Below are 25229 nucleotides of genomic sequence, written 5' to 3'. Positions count from 1 at the left end.
TCAACGCAGGCTACTCACCACCATGTTGTACGCATCGGGAACTTCAGTTTCAAACTGAAATTTTCCACCCTGGTAGTAACCCTCATCTATCAAAAAACACAAAACAAAACAAAAAAATCCTTTAAATTAAAAAAAAAAGGAAACAAAAAGCAAACACTCTGTTAGGATATGGCAAATACAGAGAATCAGGAGTTTAAAAACAGGCCTGCAGAGTTCCTCGGTTCCATCACCAAATGCACACACACTGGTGGAAGTCCTGCCCCTGCCTGAACAGAAATGGGCTCCATGCTGTCACCTGCCTGCTGTCTGTCTTCTCGGGGGGCCGAGCACACCCTCAGGGAAGGGAAGGGACATCCTTCTGGGGCCATCTGCCTGGCCTCCTTGCATCCTACCATCTTCCTGGAACTTCCAACCCTCCGAACACATCTCATGCCTTAAGTGATTTCTTTATCTGCCTACTGCTGGTCTCCCCAAGAGAATGTCAATTGGAGGACACAAGACTAACAGTCACCAACAAACCCTTACTGAGCACCCAACCTCTGCTGGGCATGGTTCTAGGCCTTGGGGACACAGCAGTGAACCTGACAGAATCACTGCCTCAGTGATTGCTTGGTGCAGCCTTCAGAACAGAGCAGGCCTTCTAGAAATGCGGGCTGGTAGGCACGAAGGAGGATGCCCAGGGTCTGAGCATCACCAACATTGCCATCCACATGCTGTGTACCCCCACTCCCTCTTTACTCCGCCCCCCACGCCCTGTAGACCCCACAGGGCAGTCCCTCTCCTCAGGTGGTACCCAGCCTGGGGTCACTAAGTGGCTGCTGGTGCCAGCAGAGGGCACTTCAGCATGAAAGAGCTTGGAAAAGCCACTGGAAATAAATTATTCTCAATTTTCAAATTTGACAGAATTAGCACCATTTTAAAATTAAAATTCAACTTCCCCTAAAATATTTATCATCATGAACAAACCAGTAATATTAAATCTTATCATTTTCCTCAAATTTTTTATATGAAATGAATGCATAACAGCAAGTTGTTAGCCTCAAACAAGTCATCATTAAAAAAAAAAATTCCATTCCTTAAGAGTTGAGACTGTATCAACATTTATGTCATCTAGTAGTTAAAACTGGCATTACCTGGACCCTAACATTTTTTTTCTTTGCCAATTTGATAGAAGAGAAATGCTAGTTCTCTTTTATTTTACATTCTGTAATGAATACTAGTGAGGCTAAAATTTATATGATGATTGGTCATTTATGTTTTTTCTTTTAAGAACTGAATGATCAATGTTCTGAAACTCTCCTTTTATTACTGAGGTATTCATCTTTTAATTACCAATATAAAAATCTCTTAATTAGCCTTTGCTTTTTAAATATGCTACAAGCAATTTTTCTTAGTCTGCTGTTTGCATTTTGATTTTGTGGTTTCTGAACACTAGTCTTCCATTTTTAAGAAGCTAATCTTTCTTTAGGGTTTCTGTCTTTGGTGTCATGCTTAGAAAAGGCCTTTCCCAACCAAGATTGTATCAATATCCTCTTATATTTTCTTCTAGTAATTTAATGGTTTCATAGACTACATTTAATCAGCTCATTCATTCATCAACTGATTACAGACTAAGGTCATATTTTTTTTCCTAACTGGTTGCTTAATCATCCCAATGGCATTTATTATTCTAGCCTTCCTCCACTTATCTGAGATGCGTATTTCTAGTTTTTATAAATACACTTGGATTTCTGACTGGCAATATAAACTCTCTGGCAAAGATACTTGTTTGGGGAAATTTTTAACTCCAGATATAAGAACTTTTCAAATAAGTGGCATCTTAGATATAAAATACTCAGAGTATATATCCTTGTTCATCAAAGCATGTGTGGATGTTGGTGTCTTACACGTATTCTGATATTGATCACTGTGGCACAACACAGAAATCCATTGCCAGGCCTAACATTACAAACCACGCAGTCCACTCTGTGAACTGTTACCACAGCTTTTGGATGATGCTGCTGCACCCGCGCTGTCCTTTTCCTTTTCCTTAGGAACGATTACTACCCATGCAAGACACCCTGGTCATGGCTGTGCTCTGGCCATTCCATCCTGCCATGCTATATTTTTTCTCCAGTTGGCTTTCCAGTTCATGGATTACAGAGTTTCAACTCTATTGCCTACCACTTTCAAAGATGTTATTTGGTCTAATATGATTATCACTTTACCTTATTCCCTCTGCTCCAGTCAAGTTCTTACTTAATAATTATTAGGATTATATCTTTTCTTAACTCATTAAAAAGTGAGAATAGACTTTTATTTTTTTCTCTTTCATGAAACAAATCTCTCAGGAAAATGATCTGCTCCTGCATCAGTACTTCTTTTTCCCTCTTTGAAGTTGCACGGCTTTTAGACCTGATCCAAATCTGCTTATTTATTACTGAATTTGCCCAGAAATTCCACAGTCCAACTTAAAAAGCAGTTTGGGAGCAGACTGGACTGAGATGAAACCCAAGAGCATCTCTTATTTACAAGGTTTCCTTCACGATGTCCCCAGCTTAAAAGTTCAGATTCACCTTCTACACCTGGCTCTGGGAGTACCTGGCCCAAGGCGGAGACAGCTCAGGGAAGGCCTGCTCACTTCCACAGCTGGCAAGTAGTGGACTCATTGAGAATGTCTGTAACTACACGTGCACCGTGGCCCACAGCACAGTATACAAGTCCAAGACAGGCCAATTCTATGTTACTATCGTCCATGGCTGCTGGGGCTGAAAACATTATACTTCTCAGACAACTAGGTTTTAAAATACAATAATGAAAAGCAACTGAGGGAAGTTCCTGGCACTCAGCTCTCAATCAGCCATCCTGGCCCCTGCCCCACTGTTATAATTAGAGGAATTATCCTCCTCTTGCCTTGTGCTTTAGAGCCCACTCCTCACTACCTTTGAGGAACCATACTCCAGTGTCTTCAAGATTACCGAGAGGCCTGGGAAAACAAACCTTTTGAAGGGGTATGTCGGCACAAATCACTGTGACAGAATCCATTTCTAGATTCTAGATGGCAACATCCACATATGCTGTCTGGTAACAAATCTGTGGACAACGCCCTTGAGACCAAGGAGTCATGCCAGCTCTCCATCCCACCTCCTCTTTTACAACCTTCTTCCCCCCTGTAAAAAAAAGGCCTACCTCCCAATTCCCCCTGTACTAGAATGAACTGCCTCGAGGAGTGGACATTCCCAGGGGACAAAAGTACCCGTGATGCACTGATAAGGGTAAAGCCACCTCAAAGCGACGCATTAAGGTAGGGTTGTGCTTTTCCCTATATTTGCTTTCTCCCCCACCACTGTGTCTTCATTCGCTTTTCCCTACCTATAACCATTTCTTTCTTTCTTTTTTTAAATTATTTATTTATTTTTGAGACAGAGTCTCATTCAATTGCTCAGGCTGGGGTTCACAGCTCACTGCAGCCTTGAACTCCAGGCCTCAGGTGATCCTCCCACCTCAACCACCCAAGTAGCTGGGACTACAGGTGTGCGCCACCACGCCCAGCTAATCTTTTGTAGAGATGGGGTCTCACCATGCTGCCCAGGCTGGTCTCAAACTCCTGACCACAAGCGATCTGCCCATCTTGGCCTCCCCAAAGTGCTGGGATTACAGGCATGAGCCACCACGCCTGGCCTATACCCATTTCTGTAAAGGACAAAGCATGGTATTATAAATAGTATATCGTGGTTCACACTGGAGTGTCTTGGGTTCAGACGCTGTGGAGTCTGATGGCAGGGATGATGAAAACTTCATTTAGTAACTTCAAACCCTAGACCACTGTAAAAGCAGGCATTACCCCTTTGAGAGCCAAGCAAAGAGGATGCCAAGAAACAACAGCCATGGTGCCTTCCTCCACCTAGGGCACTGGCTCCACATCTCACCTATCTAACCAGGAACCTCCAGGAGCTCAGAGTGAGATGGCTGTCACAGGCATGTTGTTAGAATGAAAATGAAGTAAGACTTTTGCCTGAGGGAAAGAGTCTGATTTCACTGACTAGTTTGACAATTAATGTATATGGCAGACAGTTTTGATAAACTGAATGGGCTGAATCTGGAGCTCCAAGCTTTGGGTGAAAATAGGAAGAATGTGATAAGATTTTAAAAATACTACATTGGTATACATATTAGTATGTTGAAATTAATAATACTGCTGTTTTTCTCAACTCTTCCTCAGCATTTCCAGCAAAAGCCTGTAAAGCTGCTCTGAAGTGAGGAGTGACAGATGTAACTATTCAGGGTAGAAAAGCATTCTGATGTCCCTGCAGCTGACAGGGATTGGTAAAGTGATTCTGGTGGACACTTCAGAAACTGAAGCAAAGGACTCCAATGACTGAGTGACAAAGCCTTCTCCAAGTCAGGTGGCTTCCAATTCTCTACTTTCAACAAAATGGAAGAAGGAATTTAATCTAATAGTCAGTGGAAAAATCATGAAAATACTTTATATGACGATAGGCAAGGTGACTTATGCCTGTAATCCTGGCACTTTGGGGGGCCAAGGCAGGTGACTTGCTTGAGCTCAAGAGTTTGAGACCAGCCTGAGCAACATGGCAAAACCCCATCTCCACAGACAAAAAATAAATTAGCCAGGTGTGGTGGTGTGTGCCTGTAGTCCCAGCTACTTGGGAGGCTGAGGTGGGAGGATTGCTTGAACCTGCAAATTTGAGGCTGCAGTGAGCCATGACTGCACCACTTCACTCCAGCCTGGGCAACAGAGTGACACCCTGTCTCAAAAAAAAAAGAAAATATTTTGTATGATCTTTGGCCTTTAACTTTGAAGTCCAAAGACAAAATGGCACAGCCATAACAAGACACCTTCCATGCCCATCTAATCTACTTATTTATGTGAACAAGCAGTCCTGAGTGTTTATATCTATAAAGACAAAATAATGGAAGAAAACTGGTATCAGATCTTTGTTTCTAGCATAAAATAATATTCATTCACAAATGCATCAATTTAATCAGGGAAAATGCTAATAGTAACCCCATCATTTTCAGAGATACACTGCAGGTGAAATGTTTAATTATCATCAAAATTTGCTCAAATTCATTATTCATTACACAAATAGTTGATGAGTGCCCACCACGTGCCACACACTGTTCTAGGCCCTGGCGACACATCAACAAGAGATAATTCCCGCCCTTATGAAGCGTATATTCTAGTGGAAGGGAGAGAAAATACATAAACTACATAATAGAAGGAGTAGAAAGTGGGAAGAGGCTGCAATTTTAAGCAGGGAGGTCAGAGAAAATGATGACTTGAAGGAGGAGGGTACTGGGGTGAAGGACACTCCACGCAGATGAAACAGGGTGGGTACAGTAAGAGGCCTAGTATGTTCCGTGAACCCTGCAGAAGCCAGTGTGGTCAGAGAGTAAAGTGGAGGAAGAGGACCTGAGCCCAAAGAGGGACCAGATGCAAAGGGTGTTGGGCCCTGCAGGCCCCTGCATGTAGCTGGCTCTGATTCAGAGTTAGATGGGGCCATGAAAGGGGTCTGAGTAGGGGACGGACAGGAGCATATAAACAGATCACAGAGCAGGAGCCCAGTTGTGGGTATCTGTTGTAATCATCCAGGTGAGAGATGGTAATAGTTAGGATCAGGGTGGGAGCAGGTGAAGCGGACAGATTTTGAAGGCAGCAACACCAGAATTTGCTGACAGATTAGGCACGGGGGGAGGAGAGAAGGAGTCAAAGAAGATCTTTGACCTTGCAATGGAAAAGGCAGAGTTGCTACCATGAAGATAAATGGACTGCAGACAGCACAACTGTGTGAAGCTCAAATCAGACATATTAACTTGAGATTTCAAGTTGGCATCCTAGTGGAGGTGTTGAGTGGGCAGCTGACAGATCATTCTTGTGTACTGGGAGAGGTTGGATAGAGAGGGCAGTTTGGGAGCCATTCAGGGTAAAGCATTCTGATGCCACAAGATAGCCAGGACACCAGAGAACTGACTATACAGGTCCAAAGACAGAATGAAGCCTTGAGGCTCCCCCACTTCGAGGGGCTGGAAGATGAGGCACAGGACAGGCAGCCAGAGACAAAGGAGGAAAAATCAGAAGCAGGAGCCTGCACAAATAACAACTGCAACAATCGTTCAAAAGCAAATGTTTAACACTTAAGAGTCTTACAGTTATAGGAACTTTTCAAATAGTGAGCTCTGGGCCAGGCACGGTGGCTCACGCCTGTAATCCCAGCACTTTGGGAGGCCAAGGCAGGCAGATCACGAGGTCAAGAGTTCAAGACCAGCCTGGCCAACATGGTGAAACCTGTCTATACTAAGAATACAAAAATTAGCCAGGCATAGTGACGGGTACTTGTATTCCCAGCTACTCGGGAGGCTGAGGCAGAAGAACTGCTTGAACCCGGGAGGCAGAGGTTGCAGTGAGCCAAGATTGCGGCACTGCACTCCAGCCTGGGCAATAGAGCAAGACTCTGTCTCGAAAAAAAAGAACAAATAAATAAAGCTCAATCTATCTGTCTACCTGTATATCTAGTTACAGAAAAGTATAAAAAAATGACAAATAAAATACTTATAAGCACAAAAATGTTTACATTAGGGTGCAATTCGAGGGAACAAGTGGAATGAAAACATGAGTGCCAGGAGAAAAGTAGCAAAGGTTTTCCAGCCAGTGAAGTAGAGCTTATTCACATCAAAACAAACAAACAAACAAACAAACAAAAAACTGTGATGATGGGCATATCTGTGGTGGTGGCATATCTGTGGTATTTATATTCTATACTGGAAACATTTCAAAGAGTAACTTTCATTTTTAAATGTCAATATTTACAGCACACTGGAAGTGACATCCTATGCAAACTTTAAACTTAAAAGTCTCTGATCCATCTCAGATCAGACTGTTGAAAGAGAAGAGACAGAGACAGATGGTGGAGAAGAGGAAGTGAGTGCGAGCAGAGGCAGGAGGCAGGACAGACATGGGCACCGGGGAGCGGGCAGGACTCTGGGATGCAGGGCTGCAGACAAAGGCACAATGACAGCTATTGTATAGAGATGCTGAGACTTAGAGGAAAACATGAACATAATGAGGAAAAAAATGGACAGTTAGGGGGAAAGCACCAAATGGAACGTCAACAGCTAGAAAATACAGTATCTGAAATGAAAAATTCACTGGATGTGCTTAACAGCAAATGAGACATTGCAGAAAAAGAAACTATCCAAAATGAGGCACGGAAAGAAAAGTGAACAAAGCCTTGCGACCCAGTGGAGGTATAATTTACACGTAGAAGTAATCTGTATGTAAGACATATATGATATATATAAACTAGAGTGCCAGGAAACGATCACAGAAAAATATTTAAAGAAATGTTGGCCAAATTTTTTCTAAATTGGATGAAAACTGTAACTCACAGATCCAAAAAGCTTAATAAACCCCAAGTGTCATAAAAAGAAAAAACCACTTCAAAGCACATTATAATCAAACTGCTGAAAGCAGTGATAAGGAGAAAATCTTAAAAGCAGCCAGAGAATAAAATGCACATCGCATAAAGTGGAACAAAGAATCACCACTAACTTCTAAGGGAAAAATACAGAAGGCAGTAGAATGACATCCTTAAAATGCTGAAACTGTCAACTTAAGAATTCAACCTTCAGCAACACTGACAGAATTCACCATAAGCAAATCTGCACCACAAAAAAATCTTCAAGGATGTTCTTTAGGCAGAAGGAAAATAACAGAGAGGAGAAACCTAGATCTACAAAAGGGAATGAGGGTCATAAATGTGAAGTATGTGGAGACATATATTTTGAAAACAGACTGTGTAAAGCACAGATAATATATTCTGGGTTACAACATATGTAAAAGTAAAACAAATGAGAACTATAAAATAAAGGCTGGGCTGGGAAATGGAAACATACTACTGCTTGTCTAAGCTTCCATCTTAAACATCAGAAAAAGAAGAGCAAATTAAACTGGAAATAAAGAGGAGGGAAATAACAAAGACATGAGCACAATTCAAAAAACAACAGGGCAAAATCGATGAAACTAAAAGTAGGTTCTTTGCAAAGATCAAAAAAATTGACAATCTTCTCATTAACCTGATCAAGAAAGACAAAAATTACAATATCAGTAATTAAAGAGAAGATACAACACAAACTCTACAGAACTTAAAGGATAAGATGATACTAAGAACATTATATCAATAAATTGAAAAATGCAGATGATATGAGCAAATCCCTTGAAGGACACAAATGAGTGAAGCCCACTCAAGAATGACCTAGGCAGCCCTATATCTATTAGAAATTGTGTCTATACTTAAAATCTTACCACAACAAAACAAAATTCCAGAGACAGGTGGCTTCACAGGTGAATTCTACCACTGAATAAAGAATTAATAGGCCAGGCACAGTGGCTCACACCTGCAATCTCAGCACTTTGGGAGAATCACTTGAGCCCAAGGGTTCGAGACCAGCCTGGGCAACATAGTGAGACCCCCATCTCTATAAAAAATAATTAGCTGGACATGGTAGTGCATCTGCCCACTACAGACGGTGGGCATCTGTAGTCCCAGTTACCTGGGAGCCTGAGGCGGGAGGATTGCTTGAGCCCAGGAGGTTGAGGCTGCAGTGAGGCGTGATCATGCCACTGCACTTCAGCCTGGGCAAGAGAGTAAGACCTTGTCTAAAAAAATAATTAATTAACTAATTAATACTAATTCTACACAAGCTCTTCCAGAGAGTAGAACACTTCCTAATTCAAAGACCAGAATGCATTACCTTGACATCAAAATTAGGCAACTCATTACAAAAAAAACTACAAATACCCCTCACAGACAGGTAAGGATTTGTAAAAATTCTTAACAAAATACTAATATATCAAACTGAGCAATACATGAAACCATTAAGACATTAATACACGATGAATTATGGTTTATCTCACAAATGCAGCTTTGGTTCAAAATTTGAAAAATAATCTATCAATGTAATTTACCTTATCAACAGACCAAAACAGAAAAACCGTTATGATCACCTCAGTAGATGCAGAAAAAGCATTTGGCAAATTAAGCATCCATTCATTATTGGCCATTTTTGGTTTGTGGGGAAAAAAGCATCCATTCATGATTAAAAAAATACATACATATATACATATACATATATATGTATATATGCAAACAAGAAGTAGAAAAGAACTTCTCAACCTGATAAAGGGCATCTGCAAAAACCCTATAGCAAGGCCAGACTCAGTGGCTCACGCCTGTAATCCCAGCACTTTGGGAGACCAAGGCGGGCAGATTACCTGAGGTCAGGAGTTCGAGCCCAGCCTGGCCGATATGGTGAAACGCCGTATCTACTAAAAATATAAAAATTAGCTGGGCATGGTGGTGGGCACCTGTAGTCCCAGCTACTCAGGAAGCTGAGGCACACGAATCGCCTGAACCCGGGAGGCAGAGGATGCAGTGAGCTGAGATCACACCACTGCACTCCAGCCTGGGCGATAGAGCAAGACTCCGTCTCGAAAAAACAGACAAAAACCCTACAGCAAACCATACACATAATGATGAAAGACTGATAGCATCCCCCTAAGATTAGAAACAAGCCAGCCAGGTGAGGTGGCTCACGCCTGTAATCCCAGCACTTTGGGAGGCAGAGGTGGGCAGAACACCTGAGGTTGGGAGTTTGAGACCAGCCTGACCAACATGGTGAAACCTCATCTCTACTAAAAATACAAAAATTAGCTGGGTGTGGTGGTGCATGCCTGTAATCCCAGCTACTTGGGAGGCTGAGGCAGGAGAATTGCTTGAACCTGGGAGGTGGAGGTTGCAGTGAGCTGAGATCACACCACTGTACTCCAGCCTGGGCAACAAGAACGAAACTCTTTCTCAAAAAAAAAAAAAAAAAAAAGGAACAAGCCAAGGATGTCCCTCTCACCACTTCTATACATGATTGTACTGGAAGTCTTAGACAAGAAAGTAAAGCAAGAAGAGGAAACAGAAGGACACAGACTGAAAGGGAGAGAGAAAATTGTCTGTATGCAGAGATGGCAGTTTACATAGGAAAGTCTACAGAATCCACAGTACAACTACTACAATGAAAAGCAGGTTTATCCAGGTTGTAGGACACACGGTCACTATACAAAAATCAGCTGTATCTTTATGTACTAGCAACAGAAAACTGAAATGGAGATATAAACCATGTTCATGGATTAGAAGATGTGATAATTAAGATGACAAATGATATGGTTTGGACGTGTGTCCCCTCCAAATCGCATGTGGAAATGTGATGCCCACTGTTTGTTTGAGGTGGGGCCTGGTGGGAGGTGTCTGGGTGATGGGGGCAGATCCCTTATGAATGGCTTAGTGCCATGGTAATTAGTGAGTTTTTCCTGTTAGTTCATGTAAGAGTTGGTTGTTTAAAAGAGTCTCCATCTCTTTTGCTCCCTCTCTCACCATGTGATACGCCGGCTCCACTTTGCCTTCCACTAGGATTATAAGCTTCCTGATGCCCTCGCTAGAGGCAGATGCCAGCATCGTGCTTCCTACACAGCCTGCAGAACCATAAACCAAAATTAGCCTTTTTTCTTTACAAATTACCTGGCCTCGGGTATTTCTTTATAGCAACGCAAATAAACGAACACAGCAATTCTCCCCAAATTGATTTACATTAGAGTCAACGTAGTCCTAATCAAAATCTCAGCAAGTTTTTTTGCCGAATTTGACAGGCTGATTCTAAAGTGTATGTGGAAAAGTAAAGGAACAAAAATCACCAAAATAATTTTGAAAAAGTAGAAAAATGTTGAAGGAGTCAGAGGTCACATGATGGGATTTCAAGACTTACTATAAAGCCATAATAATCAAGCAGTGGTATTTGTACAAGTGTAGACGTACAGAACAATGGAATGGAACAGAGTCCAGAAGCAGACCCACACACATATAGTCATGTAATGTCAACAAAGGTGCCAAGGTAAGTCAGTGGGAAAAACCCTCTTCAGCAAATGGTGCCAGAAATGGACAATGCAAAAAGAGACAGAAAAAAAAAAACAGAAAACTACACTCTTCTCTTGTATAATATGTGAAAATTAACTCAAACTGGATCACAGATCTAACTGTAAAACCTAGAGCTATAAAACTTCTGCTTTTAAAAAAATAAGGCCGGGCATGGTGGCTCCTGCCTGTAATCCCAGTACTTTGGGAGGCCAAAGTTGGCTGATCACCTGAGCCCAAGAGTTCAAGACTAGCTTGCGCAACATGGTGAAACCCTGTCTCTACAAAAAATACAAAAATCAGCCAGGTGTGGTAGCATGTTCCTGTGGTCCCAGCTACCTCAGGAGGCTGAGGCGGAAGGATAACTTGAGCCCAGGAGGTGGAGGTTACAGTGAGCCATGATCCTGCCACTGCATTCCAGCTGGGGCAACAGAGCGAGACCCTGACTCAAAAAAAAAAAAAATAATAATTTTAAAAATAAGAGAAAATCTTTGTATTTCTTAGACAAAGATTTCTTAGGACACAACAAACACAAACTATTCTTACTAGTTTTGCATTGCTGCTATAATAAATTTCCACAAACTCTGTGCCTTGAACAATACAAATTTATTATCTTCCGGAGGTCAGAAGACCAAAATGGGTCTCACTGGGCTAAGATCATGAAGTTGGCAAGGGGGTACTCCCTTCTGGATGCCCCAGAAAAGGCTGTCTCTTTGCACTACCAGCGGTCAGAAGCTGCCAGCATCCAGGGCTCATGGGCCCTTCCTCCATCTCCAGCGGCAGCAGTGGCAGGTGAGTCTTCCTGCCAGTGCCTAACCTGCTTCCTGCTTCCAATGTCACATCACCTTCTCTGGCTCTAACTGCTTCTCTCTCCCTTTCCACTTTAAGGATCCCTGTAATTACACTGGGTCCACCTAGAAACTCCAGGACAATCTCCCTCCCTTAAGATCAGATGACTAGCAACCTTAATTTATCTGCAACTCTAATCCCCTTTTGCCATGTAACATAACACATTCAACAGGTTCCAGGAATTAAGACACGGACATCTTTTAGGGCCATTATTCTGCCGACCACATTAGCACAAAGAAAACAATCATAAGTTGGATATCCCCAAATGAATTTAAAATACATGGTCGTTAAAAGACAGTATTAAGGAAATAAAGATGAGCCATAGACTAGGAAAAAACATTTATAAAACACATCTGATAAAAGACATATCTAGGGTAAAGAACTCTTAAAATCCCACAATAAGAAAAAAAACCTTATTTTTTTTTTAAATGAGCAAAACAGTTGAGCAGACGCATCTCCAAAAAAGAGATAGTCATTAAGAAAATGCAAATTAATACCACAATTAAATACCACTATGTAACCATTACCATGAGTAAAGTTTTTTAAACTAAATGCTGGTGAAAATACAGAGCAACTAGAATTCTCATACAGTGCTGGTGGGAATGCAAAATAGTACAGCTACTTGGAAAAAGCAATTTTGTAGTTTCTTATAATTTAAGAAAACTGAGAGCAACTCAAATGTCTGCCATTTGATGAATGGATAATCAAACTGTGGTACATCCATACAACTGAAATGACAATAAACACAACAACATGGATGAATGTCAAAAGCATTACACTAAGTGGGAGAAGCCACATACAAAATGTTGCATACTGTTTGGGTTCATTTAAATAATATCCTGGTAAAGGGAAAACTATAGGGAAAGAAATCAGGTCAATGACTGCCAGGGGCTGGGGATGGAGAGGGGATCTACAAAGGGGATCGAGGCAACTTTTTGAGGTGATGGAAACTTCCTGTATCTTAATTGCAGTGGTGGTTATGTGAGTACGTAGGTCTGTCAAAAAGCAGAGAGCTGTCTACCTAAGAATGGTAAACTTACTGTATGTAAATTATAGCTCACTAAACATGATTCTTAAAAAAGATAAAAAGCCTGTGCCACATAAAAGACACCATCAGGTGGAACGGGAAACTTAAAGAGTGGTGGTAATTTTTTAAATGCCAAAAAACTTAAGATTTAAATACTATGTCATTTTTGGAGATTTTATACACACTATACACATTTTTACTGGAGACCACCAGAATCTGTTTTTGCCCATGGAAATGAATGGTTTTTAAAACAATTCATATCATACTCACTTCAGGAAGCCTGAGCATCCCACAAGAGAATTTGACTTGGAGTTACGTTTAAGGCAGGGGACAGACCAGTGTGAGAACAGATCAGGTGTCTCTGTATCAGATGATGGGGTGGCCTACTCAGTAGGTGCAGTAAGCAAAGAAGCATCACACCAGCCAAATTCTTGGAAGGAGCAAGGAGAGAGCAGTGAATATTTCCTGATGAAAGTTAACAGAATGCTTTGGCAGATAACTGACATTTTAAGAGCTCACATCACATTTCTATTCTACATCGCAAGAAAATTGGCATCTGTATTTTTAAGATTATTTGAAAGAAAAGATTCTACAAAAAAAATAAAACTGTGCTTCTTCAAATTTATCCCCCTTATAATGGTTATCTCCATACTAAAATTAAAAATCAAGCTAGAAAGAAACAGGGATGATACCAGTACCATGCTGTTTTGGTTACTGTAGCCTTGTAGTATAGTTTGAAGTCAGGTAGCGTGATGCCTCCAGCTTTGTTCTTTTGGCTTAGGATTGACTTGGCGATGCGGGCTCTTTTTTGGTTCCATATGAACTTTAAAGTAGTTTTTTCCAATTCTGTGAAGAAAGTCATTGGTAGCTTGATGGGGATGGCATTGAATGTATAAATTACCTTGGGCAGTGTGGCCATTTTCACGATATTGATTCTTCCAACCCATGAGCATGGAATGTTCTTCCATTTGTTTGTATCCTCTTTTATTTCATTGAGCAGTGGTTTGTAGTTCTCCTTGAAGAGGTCCTTCACATCCCTTGTAAGTTGGATTCCTAGGTATTTTATTCTCTTTGAAGCAATTGTGAATGGGAGTTCACTCATGATTTGGCTCTCTGTTTGTCTGTTATTGGTGTACAAGAATGCTTGTGATTTTTGTACATTGATTTTGTATCCTGAGACTTTGCTGAAGTTGCTAATCAGCTTAAGGAGATTTTGGGCTGAGACAATGGGGTTTTCTAGATATACAATCATGTCATCTGCAAACAGGGACAATTTGACTTCCTCTTTTCCTAATTGAATACCCTTTATTTCCTTCTCCTGCCTGATTGCTCTGGCCAGAACTTCCAGCACTATGTTGAATAGGAGCGGTGAGAGAGGGCATCCCTGTCTTGTGCCAGTTTTCAGAGGGAATGCTTCCAGTTTTTGCCCATTCAGTATGATATTGGCTGTGGGTTTGTCATAGATAGCTCTTATTATTTTGAGATATGTCCCATCAATACCTAATTTATTGAGAGTTTTTAGCATGAAGGGCTGTTGAATTTTGTCAAAGGCCTTTTCTGCATCTATTGAGATAATCATGTGGTTTTTGTCTTTGGTTCTGTTTATATGCTGGATTACATTTATTGATTTGCGTATGTTGAACCAGCCATAGATCAATGGAACAGAACAGAGCCCTCAGAAATGATGCTGCATATCTACAACTATCTGATCTTTGACAAACCTGACAAAAACAAGAAATGGGGGAAGGATTCCCTATTTAATAAATGGTGCTGGGAAAACTGGCTAGCCATATGTAGAAAGCTGAAACTGGATCCCTTCCTTACACCTTATACAAAAATTAATTCAAGATGGATTAAAGACTTAAATGTTAGACCTAAAACCATTAAAATCCTACAAGAAAACCTAGGCAATACCATTCAGGACATAGGCGTGGGCAAGGACTTCATGTCTAAAACACCAAAAGCAATGGCAACAGAAGCCAAAATTGACAAATGGGATCTAATGAAACTAAAGAGCTTCTGCACAGCAAAAGAAACTACCATCAGAGTGAACAGGCAACCTACAGAATGGGAGAAAATTTTTGCAACCTACTCATCTGACAAAGGGCTAATATCCAGAATCTACAATGAACTCAAACAAATTTACAAGACAAAAACAAACAACCCCATCAAAAAGTGGGCAAAGGACATGAACAGACACTTCTCAAAAGAAGACATTTATGCAGCCAAAAAACACATGAAGAAATGCTCAGCATCACTGGCCATCAGAGAAATGCAAATCAAAACCACAGTGAGATACCATCTCACACCAGTTAGAATGGCCATCATTAAAAAAAATCAGGAAACAACAGGTGCTGGAGAGGATGTGGAGAAATAGGAACACTTTTACACTGTTGGTGGGACTGTAAACTAGTTCAACCATTGTGGAAGTCAGTGTGGCGATTCCTCAGGGATCTAGAACTAGAAATACCATTTGACCCAGCCATCCCATTACTGGGTATATACCCAAAGGACTATAAATCATGCTGCTATAAAGACACATGCACACGTATGTTTATTGCGGCACTATTCACAATAGCAAAGACTTGGAACCAACCCAAATGTCCAACAACGATAGACTGGATTAAGAAAATGTGGCACATATACACCATGGAATACTATGCAGCCATAAAAAATGATGAGTTCATGTCCTTTGTAGGGACATGGATGAAACTGGAAAACATCATTCTCAGTAAACTATCACAAGGACAAAAAACCAAACACTGCATGTTCTCACTCATAGGTGGGAACTGAACAATGAGAACTCATGGACACAGGAAGGGGAACATCACACTCCGGGGACTGTTGTGGGGTTGGGGGAGGGGGGAGGGACAGCATTAGGAGATATACCTAATGCTAAATGATGAGTTAATGGGTGCAGGAAATCAACATGGCACATGGATACATATGTAACAAACCTGCACAATGTGCACATGTACCCTAAAACCTAAAGTATAATTAAAAAAAAAAAAAAAAGAAAGAAAGAAACAGGGATGAGAGTATAAATTTTATGTGTCTGAAACCTTTACATATCAACAACGAACTACATGTAAACTACTACATGGTCAGGATGTTGGTCAAGGCAATAGGTCTACTCCGGTGCTCTGCTCCATTTCCTTACCTTCTTACATGTCCATGACTATTTAAATGTTGTTCCAAAACATTCATGCGTCAGCCAGGCATGGTGGCTCATGCCTTTAATCCCAGCACTTTGGGAGGCCAAGGCAGATGGATCACTTGAGGTCAGGAGTTCGAGACCAGCCTGGCCAACATGGGGAAACCCTGTCTCTACCAAAAATAAAAAAAATAAATAAATAAAATAAAAATTAGCCGGGCGTGGTGGTGCACACCTGTAATCCCAGCTACTCAGGAGTCTGAGACAGGAGAATCGCTTGAACCCAGGAGGCGGAGATTGCAGTGAGTCAAGATCGCGCCACTGCACTCCAGCCTGGGTGATGGAGTGAGATTCCGTCTCAAAAAAACAAAAAAACAAAATGTTCATGCATGGAACCAACTCGGGTTTCAGGTTTACCGACTGTAATTCAGTGCTCAAAAATTGGAATATTCCGGCCGGGTGCAGCGGCTCATGCCTGTAATCCCAGCACTTTGGGAGGCCGAGGCAGGAAGATTACCAGAGGTCAGGAGTTCGAGACCAGCCTGGCGAACATAGTGAAACCTCATCTTTACTAAAAATACAAAAATTATCTGGGTGTGGTGGCGCGTGCCTGTAATCCCAGCTACTCGGTAGCCTGAGGCAGGAGAATCGCTTGAACCTGGGAGGCAGAGGTTCAAAATTGGGATATTCCTTTATTACACATTCAGAACCTTCTCCTTCCATAGCTCCAAAGCTCTGAAACAAACCAAACATGATGGGGATAGCAGATAAATCCACTAAACGTTTATGACTCAATGAAAGCTGCACGTTTATTATCATGTATCAAGGAGTTTTTATAAATTAAAATTTCAAAATAAGAAAACATCAATAATCTAATGACTGATACATTCTTTTTTGTTGTTGTTGTTGAGACGCAGTCTTGCTCTGTCGCCCAGGCTGGAGTGCAGTGGCGCAATCTCGGCTCACTGCAAGTTCCGCCTCCCGGGTTCACGCCACTCTCCTGCCTTAGCCTCCCGAGTAGCTGGGACTACAGGCACCTGCCACTGCGCCCTGCTAATTTTGTTTTGTATTTTTAGGAGAGACGGGGTTTCAACATGTTAGCAAGGATGGTCTCGATCTCCTGACCTCGTGATCCGCCCGCCTTGGCCTCCCAAAGTGCTGGGATTACAGGCATGAGCCACTGGGCCCGGCCTAATGACTGATATATTCTAAAACAAATTTAGAGGAATACACACATAACTATATAAGATTTATAATCTAGCTATAGAAGTCTCTAATCAGAATTTTTTCTATATGTAATATCAATAAAAACCCTTTAAAAAACACCACATATCTGATAAAGGATTCATATCAAGGTATATAAGGAAAGCTTACAACTTAATAAGACAATCAGGCTGGGTGTGGTGGCGCATGCCTGTAATCCCAGCACTTTGGGAGGCTGAGGCTGGCAGAACACCTGAGGTCGGGAGTTCAAGACCAGCCTGACCAACATGGAGAAACCTTGTCTTTACTAAAAATACAAAATTAGCCGGGCGTGGTGGCGCATGCCTGTAATCCCAGCTATTTGGGAGGCTGAGGTAGGAGAATTGCTTGAACCAGGAAGCGGAGGTTGGCGTGAGCCGAGACTGCACCATTGCACTCTAGCCTGGGCAACAAGAGTGAAACTTGATCTTGAAAAAAAAAAAAAAAAGCAAAACTCCATCTCAAAAAAAAAAAAAAAAGAAGACAATCAATCATATTTTTAAATGGGCAAAATATTTGAAGACTCTCTTGAACAAAGAAGATATACAGATTGCAAACAGGCAAACGATAAGATTACCATCACTAGTCATTAGGGAAACGCAAGTTAAAGTTATAATGAGATATATACCTACTAGAATGGCTAAAATTGAAAAGAATGACAATACCAGTTGTTGGTAAGAATATAGAGAAACTGGGATTCTCATTCAGTGCTAGTAGGAATGCAAAACTTTGGAAAACTTAATGGTGGTGGTTTTATAAAGTTAAACTTATTCTCACCACATGGCCCAGTAATTCAACTGCTTTGTATTACCCAGAAGAAATAAAAACATACTGGCAAATGAAGACCTGCACATACAAATTTTTAACAGCTTCATGTATAATAGCCCCAAAGTGGAAACAACACAAAGGTTCGTCCACTGGTGAATGGGTAAATAAACTGGTATGCGTCCATACAACAGACTACAATTCAACAATACAAAATACAGAATACTGATTAACAACATGGGTGAAACTCAAAAACACTACGTTAAGCAAAAGAATGTAACTTATATCTCAATCAACATTACTTTTAAAAACACTAAAATAGATATATACACACCAATGATCTAGGTTCTACTTTAAGAAGCTATAAAAAGTAAAGTAAAACCAAAGTATTAGGAAGGAAGTAACAAAGAGCAGAAATAAATGAAATAGGCAAACAATTGAGAAAAAAGTCAGTTGTTTGCAAAAATCAACTGCATAAACCTTTAGCTAACATGATCAAGAAAAATGAGAAGCCACAAATTACTGTATCAGTAATGAAAAAGGAGACATCAATATAAGTCTTACAGATATTAGTAGACTAGTAAGAATATTCTGGGCTGGCTCACGCTTGTAATCCCAGCATTTTGAGAGGCCAAGGCGGATGGATCACAAGGTCAGGAGATCGAGACCAGCCTGGCCAACATAGTGAAACCTGTCTCTACTAAAAATACAAAAATTAGCTGGGTATGGTGGTGTGCACCTGTAATCCCAGCTACTCAGGAGGCTGAGGCAGGAGAATCGCTTGAACCTGGGAGGTGGAGGTTGCAGTGAGCTGAGATCGTGCCACTGCACTCCAGCCTAGGCGACACAGTGAGACTCCGTCTCAAAAAAAAAAAAAAAAAAAAACATCAAAATACTTACCTCTATGCCTAAGGGTAAACACAGACCAATGGAACAGAATCAAGTCCAAAAAGCAGAACTACACACATACAGTCAATGCTTTTTGGTCAAGGTATCAAGGTAATTCAATGAAGAAAGGAAAGTCTTTTCACTGCAACAGCTGGATATCTATATAGATAAAGTAAATCTCAACCTCTGTCTTACTCCATATACAAAAATCAATTCAAGATGGATGATGGACCTTAACATAAAACCTACAATCCTAAAGCTTCTAGGGAAAAAACACAGGAGCATATATTTATAAGCTTTGGGTAAGCAAAAATTTCTGGACAGGACATAAAAGGCACAAACTGTTAAAAAATTGATAAACTGCACATCATAAAAATTAAAATTTCAGCCAGATGTGGTGGCTCATGCCAGTAATCTCAGTACTTTGGGAGGCCAAGGTGGGCGGATCACTTGAGGCCAAGAGTTTGAGACCATCCCGGCCAACACAGCGAAACCCCGTCTCTACTAAAACTACAATGGGTGAAACTCAAAAACATTACGTTAAGTAAAAGAGGCTGAGGCCTGAGAATCGCCTGAATCCGGGAGGCAGAGATTTCAGAGGTGAAGTTGCACCACTGCACTCCAGCGTGGGTGACAGAGCGAGACTCTGTCTCAAAAAAAAAAAAAAAAAAAAAAAATTCCTCCTCAACAAAAGACAGCATTTTTAAAAATGAGCAGAAAAGTCACAGAATGGGAGAAAATATTTGCAGCTCATGCATCTGACAAAACACTTGTATTCAGACCACAGCACAAAATAAAAAGTTCTTTTAGGGAAAAAAACTGGGGCGCTTCAGAAAGGACGATGTATAAATGGCCCGTAAATACATGAAAAGATACTCTACATCATCTGTCACTGGGAAATGCAAATAAAAACCCCAATGATATACCATTTCACACCCGAATGTTGATATATGTGTAGAACAATGGAAACTTCTCATACAGTGCTGGTCAGGGTATGGCACAACCACAGTGGAAAGTTTCTTAAAAGGTTAAACATGTTATCTTTCCTATGACTCAGAAATTCCACTCTTAGGTAGAATTAAAGAGAAAGGAAAACTATGAACACGAAAAGCTTGTAAAAAAAAAAAAAAGCTCATGGCAGTCAAACCTCATAGCTTTTGGTTTATTGATACTAGCCAAAACCTAGAAACTACTCAAATGTCTATCACTAGGAAGATAAATTATGGCATATTCATTAAAATTCCATAAAAAGGGAATAAACTACTGATTCACACAACATGTGTAAATTTAAAACTGTTAAGTGAAAGAAGTCAGAGACCAAGAGTACATATATAAGATTCCATTTACATATAAAAAATTCAAGAACAAGCAAAACTAATTTATGGAAATAAAAATCAGAAAGGAATTTTGGATGGTGGTGTGGGGGGCAAGGAACTGGCTGCAAAGAGGCAGAAGGAAACTTTGGGAATGATGGAAATGTTTTTCATCTTTATTGGGGTTATGGTTACATATGTGTATACATTTTCCAAATGTAAGCTATACATTTCAAATTAGTACATTTTATTGTTTACAATTTTATACCTCAGTAAAACTGATTTTAAAAATTTAAATTTAAATTTAAAAAATTGTCATTGTTACTTAGACCCATGCTCCCTTCAGCCTAAAACCATCACCACCATCACAGCAGGGCAGGCTGAGGTGACTCCGTCAACATGTCAGCCAGGCCACTCACCGAACAGGTCCAGTTTTTCAAACTGTCCCACTAACTTCACAGAAGCCTCCATGGGATATTTCAGGCTATCTTTTAAGTTTTTGTTTTGTTTCATTTCACTTATTACTACTTTTTCTTGTTTTGTGAGATGATGTGGACACTTTTTTTCTAAATTCGGTCCCTTTCTTTTCCCCATCACCAAATTACATTTTCATGTTTTTCTCTAAAGAGTGTATTTACTCCCAAGCATGAGCAACCATTCCAAAAACAAACAAAACTATGAAAATGTTAGCAAGTGTGAACAGGAGCCAGATAAAGAGGTATGAGCTGAAAATTCAGACGCAATTCTCCCACTCTTGACCATTCTAACCCCCAGATCATAGATATTAGTGAGTTTTCAGCCCTAGCTCCAGGATTACTGGCTACAAATAAGTCCATTTCAAAATCATTTTATTTCATATATTGTTAAAACTTCACAACTTAGACATATCACTGTAATTTGTTTTCAATATGAAGAGGAGTATGATTCTAAATTTTTTTAAAAAACCATGATATGAGGCAAGTTTTTCCAGTTGGCATATCTCGGCCACACTTCTCTTAATAATCAAAGGGCAGGCATCACCACAGCTTTCTAATTCACAGACATCACAAAATAAGGGCATATACACAGTATCTAAAAAGCATGCTGTGCACAGCTCAATGTTAATGTCCCTGAAGTACACTTATTAAAAATATGAATGTTCAGGCATTAAGTATTTACAGGTACCAAGACACAAGTTACTTTTTAATTATTATTTTTATTTTTTTTGAGACAGCTCTGTTGCTCAGGCTGGAGTGCACTGGGCCGATCTCAGCTCACTGCAACCTCCACCTCCTGGGTTCAAGCGATTCTCCTGCCTCAGCCTCCTGAGTAGCTGGGATTACAGGCACGCACCACCACCACGCTGGGCTAATTTTTTTGTATGTTTAGTAGAAACGAGGTTTCACCATGTTGGCCAGGCTGGTCTCGAACTCCTGACCTCAAGTGATCCACCCACCTGGGCCTCCCAAAGTGCTGGAATTACAGGCATGAGCCACTGGGCCCAGCTACAAGTTACTTTTTAATCTGATGGAACGGTGAATACAAAAACTGTAACAATTATGCTCCATTTTCAAGGACAATTCTAAGACCAACATCAAAAATGCTGTCATATACACAGTAATCACAACATTGAAGTGATTCAGTAAAAAATTTCAGTTAAAAAATAAGGGGGGCTGGGCGCAGTGGCTCACACCTGTAATCCCAACACTTTGGGAAGCCGAGGCAGGCAGATGACCTGAGGTTAGGAGTTTGAGACTAGCCTGGCCAACACAGTGAAATCCCATCTCTACTAAAAATACAAAAATTAGCTGGGCATGGTGGCGCATGCCTGTAATCCCAGCTACTCAGGAGGCTGAGGCAGGAGAATCACTTGAACCTGGAAGGCAAAGGTTGCAGTGAGCCCGAGATTGCGCCACTGCACTCCAGCCTGGGTGGCAGAGTGAGACTTGGTCTCAAAAAAAAAAAAAAAATGGCAGAGGGGAGGCGGGGAAGAAACATTTATCCAGAGGTTAGACTTGCCAGAAACCCAATCGTATGACAGTAAAGAGCCTGGAAAAATCAACAAACATCTTTGAGTGGCCAAGGACCACAAAGCCCATGCTTGGGATGGGCAGAGCCACAGAATCCCTGATAGCCATTGAAAATGCCCTAGAAAGGCAGATGAAAGAAAATATTTTACTATAAACACACAAGTCTGAAATTAGTAAACAGAGAACCAATCTTAATCACTACAATGATTTCTGAGAATACTCTACATTACTTAACAGAATAGTAAATGATGTCCATAAAAGTGACCTTGAGTCACCAAGAAAGCATTAGAGCATGCTCAATACCTCTCGTCAAAAACAGCACAATATGCAATGTGTTTTAGGAAGGCAGCCAAAGGATCGTTAGAGTTTTCATCATTTTCACAGTTTAAAGCCCTTCACTACATTTATCTATAGATGTCAGGCATGCGGAACACTCTGCTTTCTAACAATGGTGTTCTATTTGGCATAAAGTATAGCTAATAGAAAAAACAAGAAAGAGAAGAAAAAAATACATAATGATGATGTTCTAGTATTAACTCCCATACCCAAGTACTCTCCTTATCTTAGAAGAATCAGTATCAGACTGATTTACACTTCCAGAGCCCTTTGTGGAACCATTACATAGATAAAATGGAATTTTTTTTAAGTTTCAAGCATATTTTCATATTCTGAAACCAGGATTTCTTGTGCTATTATTATCAAACATCTTCCACAGAAAAAGCCCATCCTGCCTACAGAGAGACAAGGCCAGGACTTATTTGTGGGTTCATTGCCACCTACCAAAATCCTGTATTCCTTTCCACATTTTAATTAGCTAGTGACTAATAATTCTCAGTTTCTCACTACCTTTCCATCCCCCAAATAAAATAACACCCTATATTTCCACCACCAAACATCCTTCCCTCTTGTTAATTCCCCACAACAGCATCGACCGGTTGCCATCCACTGTCCAACATAAACACCAGTGGGTTGTGAAGTGTGGGAATCTGCAGCTCTTGGAGCTGCATTGTAACTAGAAAATATACAAGTCCTCCTCTTGCTGTCTACTTTGACCAAGAAGAAATATGTTGCCATGCTGGGGCAGCTTAGGGATTAGACACTTATCAGTCTTACTGAGGACAGCTGGTAATCTTCTGTCTGCTTCTGTGTGCCAGACCCTGGGCTTAAGTGCTTTACCCACACTATCTGTTTAATCCTCACAACTGTCCTATGAGATAGGTCCTATTTGATCCCACTTTATAGATAGGCAGGCTGTGGCTAAAAGGTTAAGCAACTTAACCAAGGTCACACTATTCCTACGTAAGGGAAAAGGATTGGAACCCACTTATGACTTCAGAGCCCACACTCTTCACTATACACCAACTGCCTCAGCTGTCATTAACTTTAGTTATTTATACATCATTATGGAGAGTGTATACTGAATGCCTCAAATTCACTTTAATATGCTTTATTTCATTCACTATGAAGTATGTATCTTATCTTCATATGAAATTGTTATTAATGTGTTAATTTTTTAAAAGCTAGAGGACAAACCAAAGCAAAGATTACAGGTTTGGGTAGCCTTTATAATTTGCTGTTTGAAATCACTTTAACACTTAAGTTATGTAAGAATATTACCTGGGGTTACTGTTAGCTGAAAACAATGAAGCTTGTTTGGATCAGGAAAATGCACTTTACATGTACCTGCAAAAGAAACAGCACATCAGGAAGGTCTGGCAGTGAGCAGCAGTCCATATGTTGAGGCTAACCTTTGAACACATGTAAAGTTAGCGGTGCTACAGGGATTTGTATGGTTTACGGAAAGTTGGTAGATCTCTCTCCCTATTTGTCTGATAATAATCGTGACAATACTCTAAAATTGCAAACCAGTGGTTTTTGTCTTGTGCTTTTCTCCCTACAGTCTTTTACTAGTTAATTCCAAATAGAGATGTTTTCCTTCAACCTTTAAGTGGTCACTAAACAATTTATTTCAAGAATTATGCTACTGTACTTTGACAAGAAACCGTATCTCAGGGAGATTAATATATGCAGGCAAAGGCTAACTAAACACGAAAAAACTAGGAAAGAGCCCAGGTCAACTCTGTTGCCTTAGCACCACAGACATTCAGTCACCATGGTAAATGGAAGTTCTTTATAAAGAAGGCTGCTGGCCGGGCGTGGTGGCTTACGCCTGTAATCCCAGCTACTCGGAAGGCTGAGGCAGGAGAATCGCTTGAATTCAGGAGATGGAGGTTGCAGTGAGCCAAGATCGCGCCATTGCACTTCAGCTTGGGCAACAAGAGTGAAACTCTGCCTCAAAAAAAAAAAAAGAAGAAGAAGAAGAGTGCACCCAGGACTTGGCTCCCACCCAGCCAGAGTTTACCATAATATTTTGTCTTTTTAAAAAATACCTTTACTACGTAAGTGGTAAGTCAGCTTGCTTTATTGGTAAAATAATGCTCTACTGACCCAGATGGCAATGTTCTGTGCCCACTGGTCCAAATCATAAGAGGCCTGAATCAGGACAAAGTGTTCCCTTGGGAGAGAAGCTACTGGCTGCTAGTGCAGGCCAGGGAAGTTGATTGCATCCCACCCGTCTCCTTCAAACAAATGACACACGGCTAATTACCCATTGGAAAAATACCCAAGGAATCTGGAAGGAATATATATAGAAATTTTCTACATCTATAAAATCAGAACATACTACGCTAAACGTTTTTTAGACAGGGTCTCACTCTGTTGCCTGGACTGGAGGACAGTGGCATGATTCCAGCTCACCGCACCTGTGCCTCCAAGGCTCAGGTGATCCTCCCACCTCAGCCTCCTGAGTAGCAGGGACTACAGGTGCACACTACCACACCTGGCTAATTTTTGTACCTTTTGTAGAGACAGATTTTCGCCATGTTACCCAGGCTAGTCTTGAACTCCCATGCTCAAGTGATCCACTTACCTTGGCCTCTGAAAGTGCTAGGATTACAGGCGTGGGCTACACCAGGCCTATGCTAAACATCTCAGTTCACCACTGGTGGTGAACTAAACATGGAA

General features: G+C 40.8%; 1 protein-coding gene across 2 annotated transcripts in view; it reads right to left on the bottom strand.

Moving 5' to 3' along the window:
* The window catches only part of UBE2F (ubiquitin conjugating enzyme E2 F (putative)), a 74684-nt gene that overhangs the window by 24000 nt on the left and 25455 nt on the right, over positions 1–25229 (bottom strand). For both annotated transcript variants that reach the window (XM_030802560.1, XM_030802561.1), the window contains exons 4-5: positions 23823–23888; positions 19–86 (exon numbers count right to left, since the gene is read on the bottom strand). In XM_030802560.1, the coding sequence (XP_030658420.1) occupies positions 19–86; positions 23823–23888 (134 nt within the window). The remainder of the gene's footprint in view (positions 1–18; positions 87–23822; positions 23889–25229) is intronic.

This window comes from Nomascus leucogenys, chromosome 22a (assembly GCF_006542625.1).
Source record: "Nomascus leucogenys isolate Asia chromosome 22a, Asia_NLE_v1, whole genome shotgun sequence".
Taxonomy (NCBI): domain Eukaryota; kingdom Metazoa; phylum Chordata; class Mammalia; order Primates; family Hylobatidae; genus Nomascus; species Nomascus leucogenys.
Note: the sequence above shows the minus strand (reverse complement) of the source record. Positions and strands in the feature narration are given on the sequence as shown.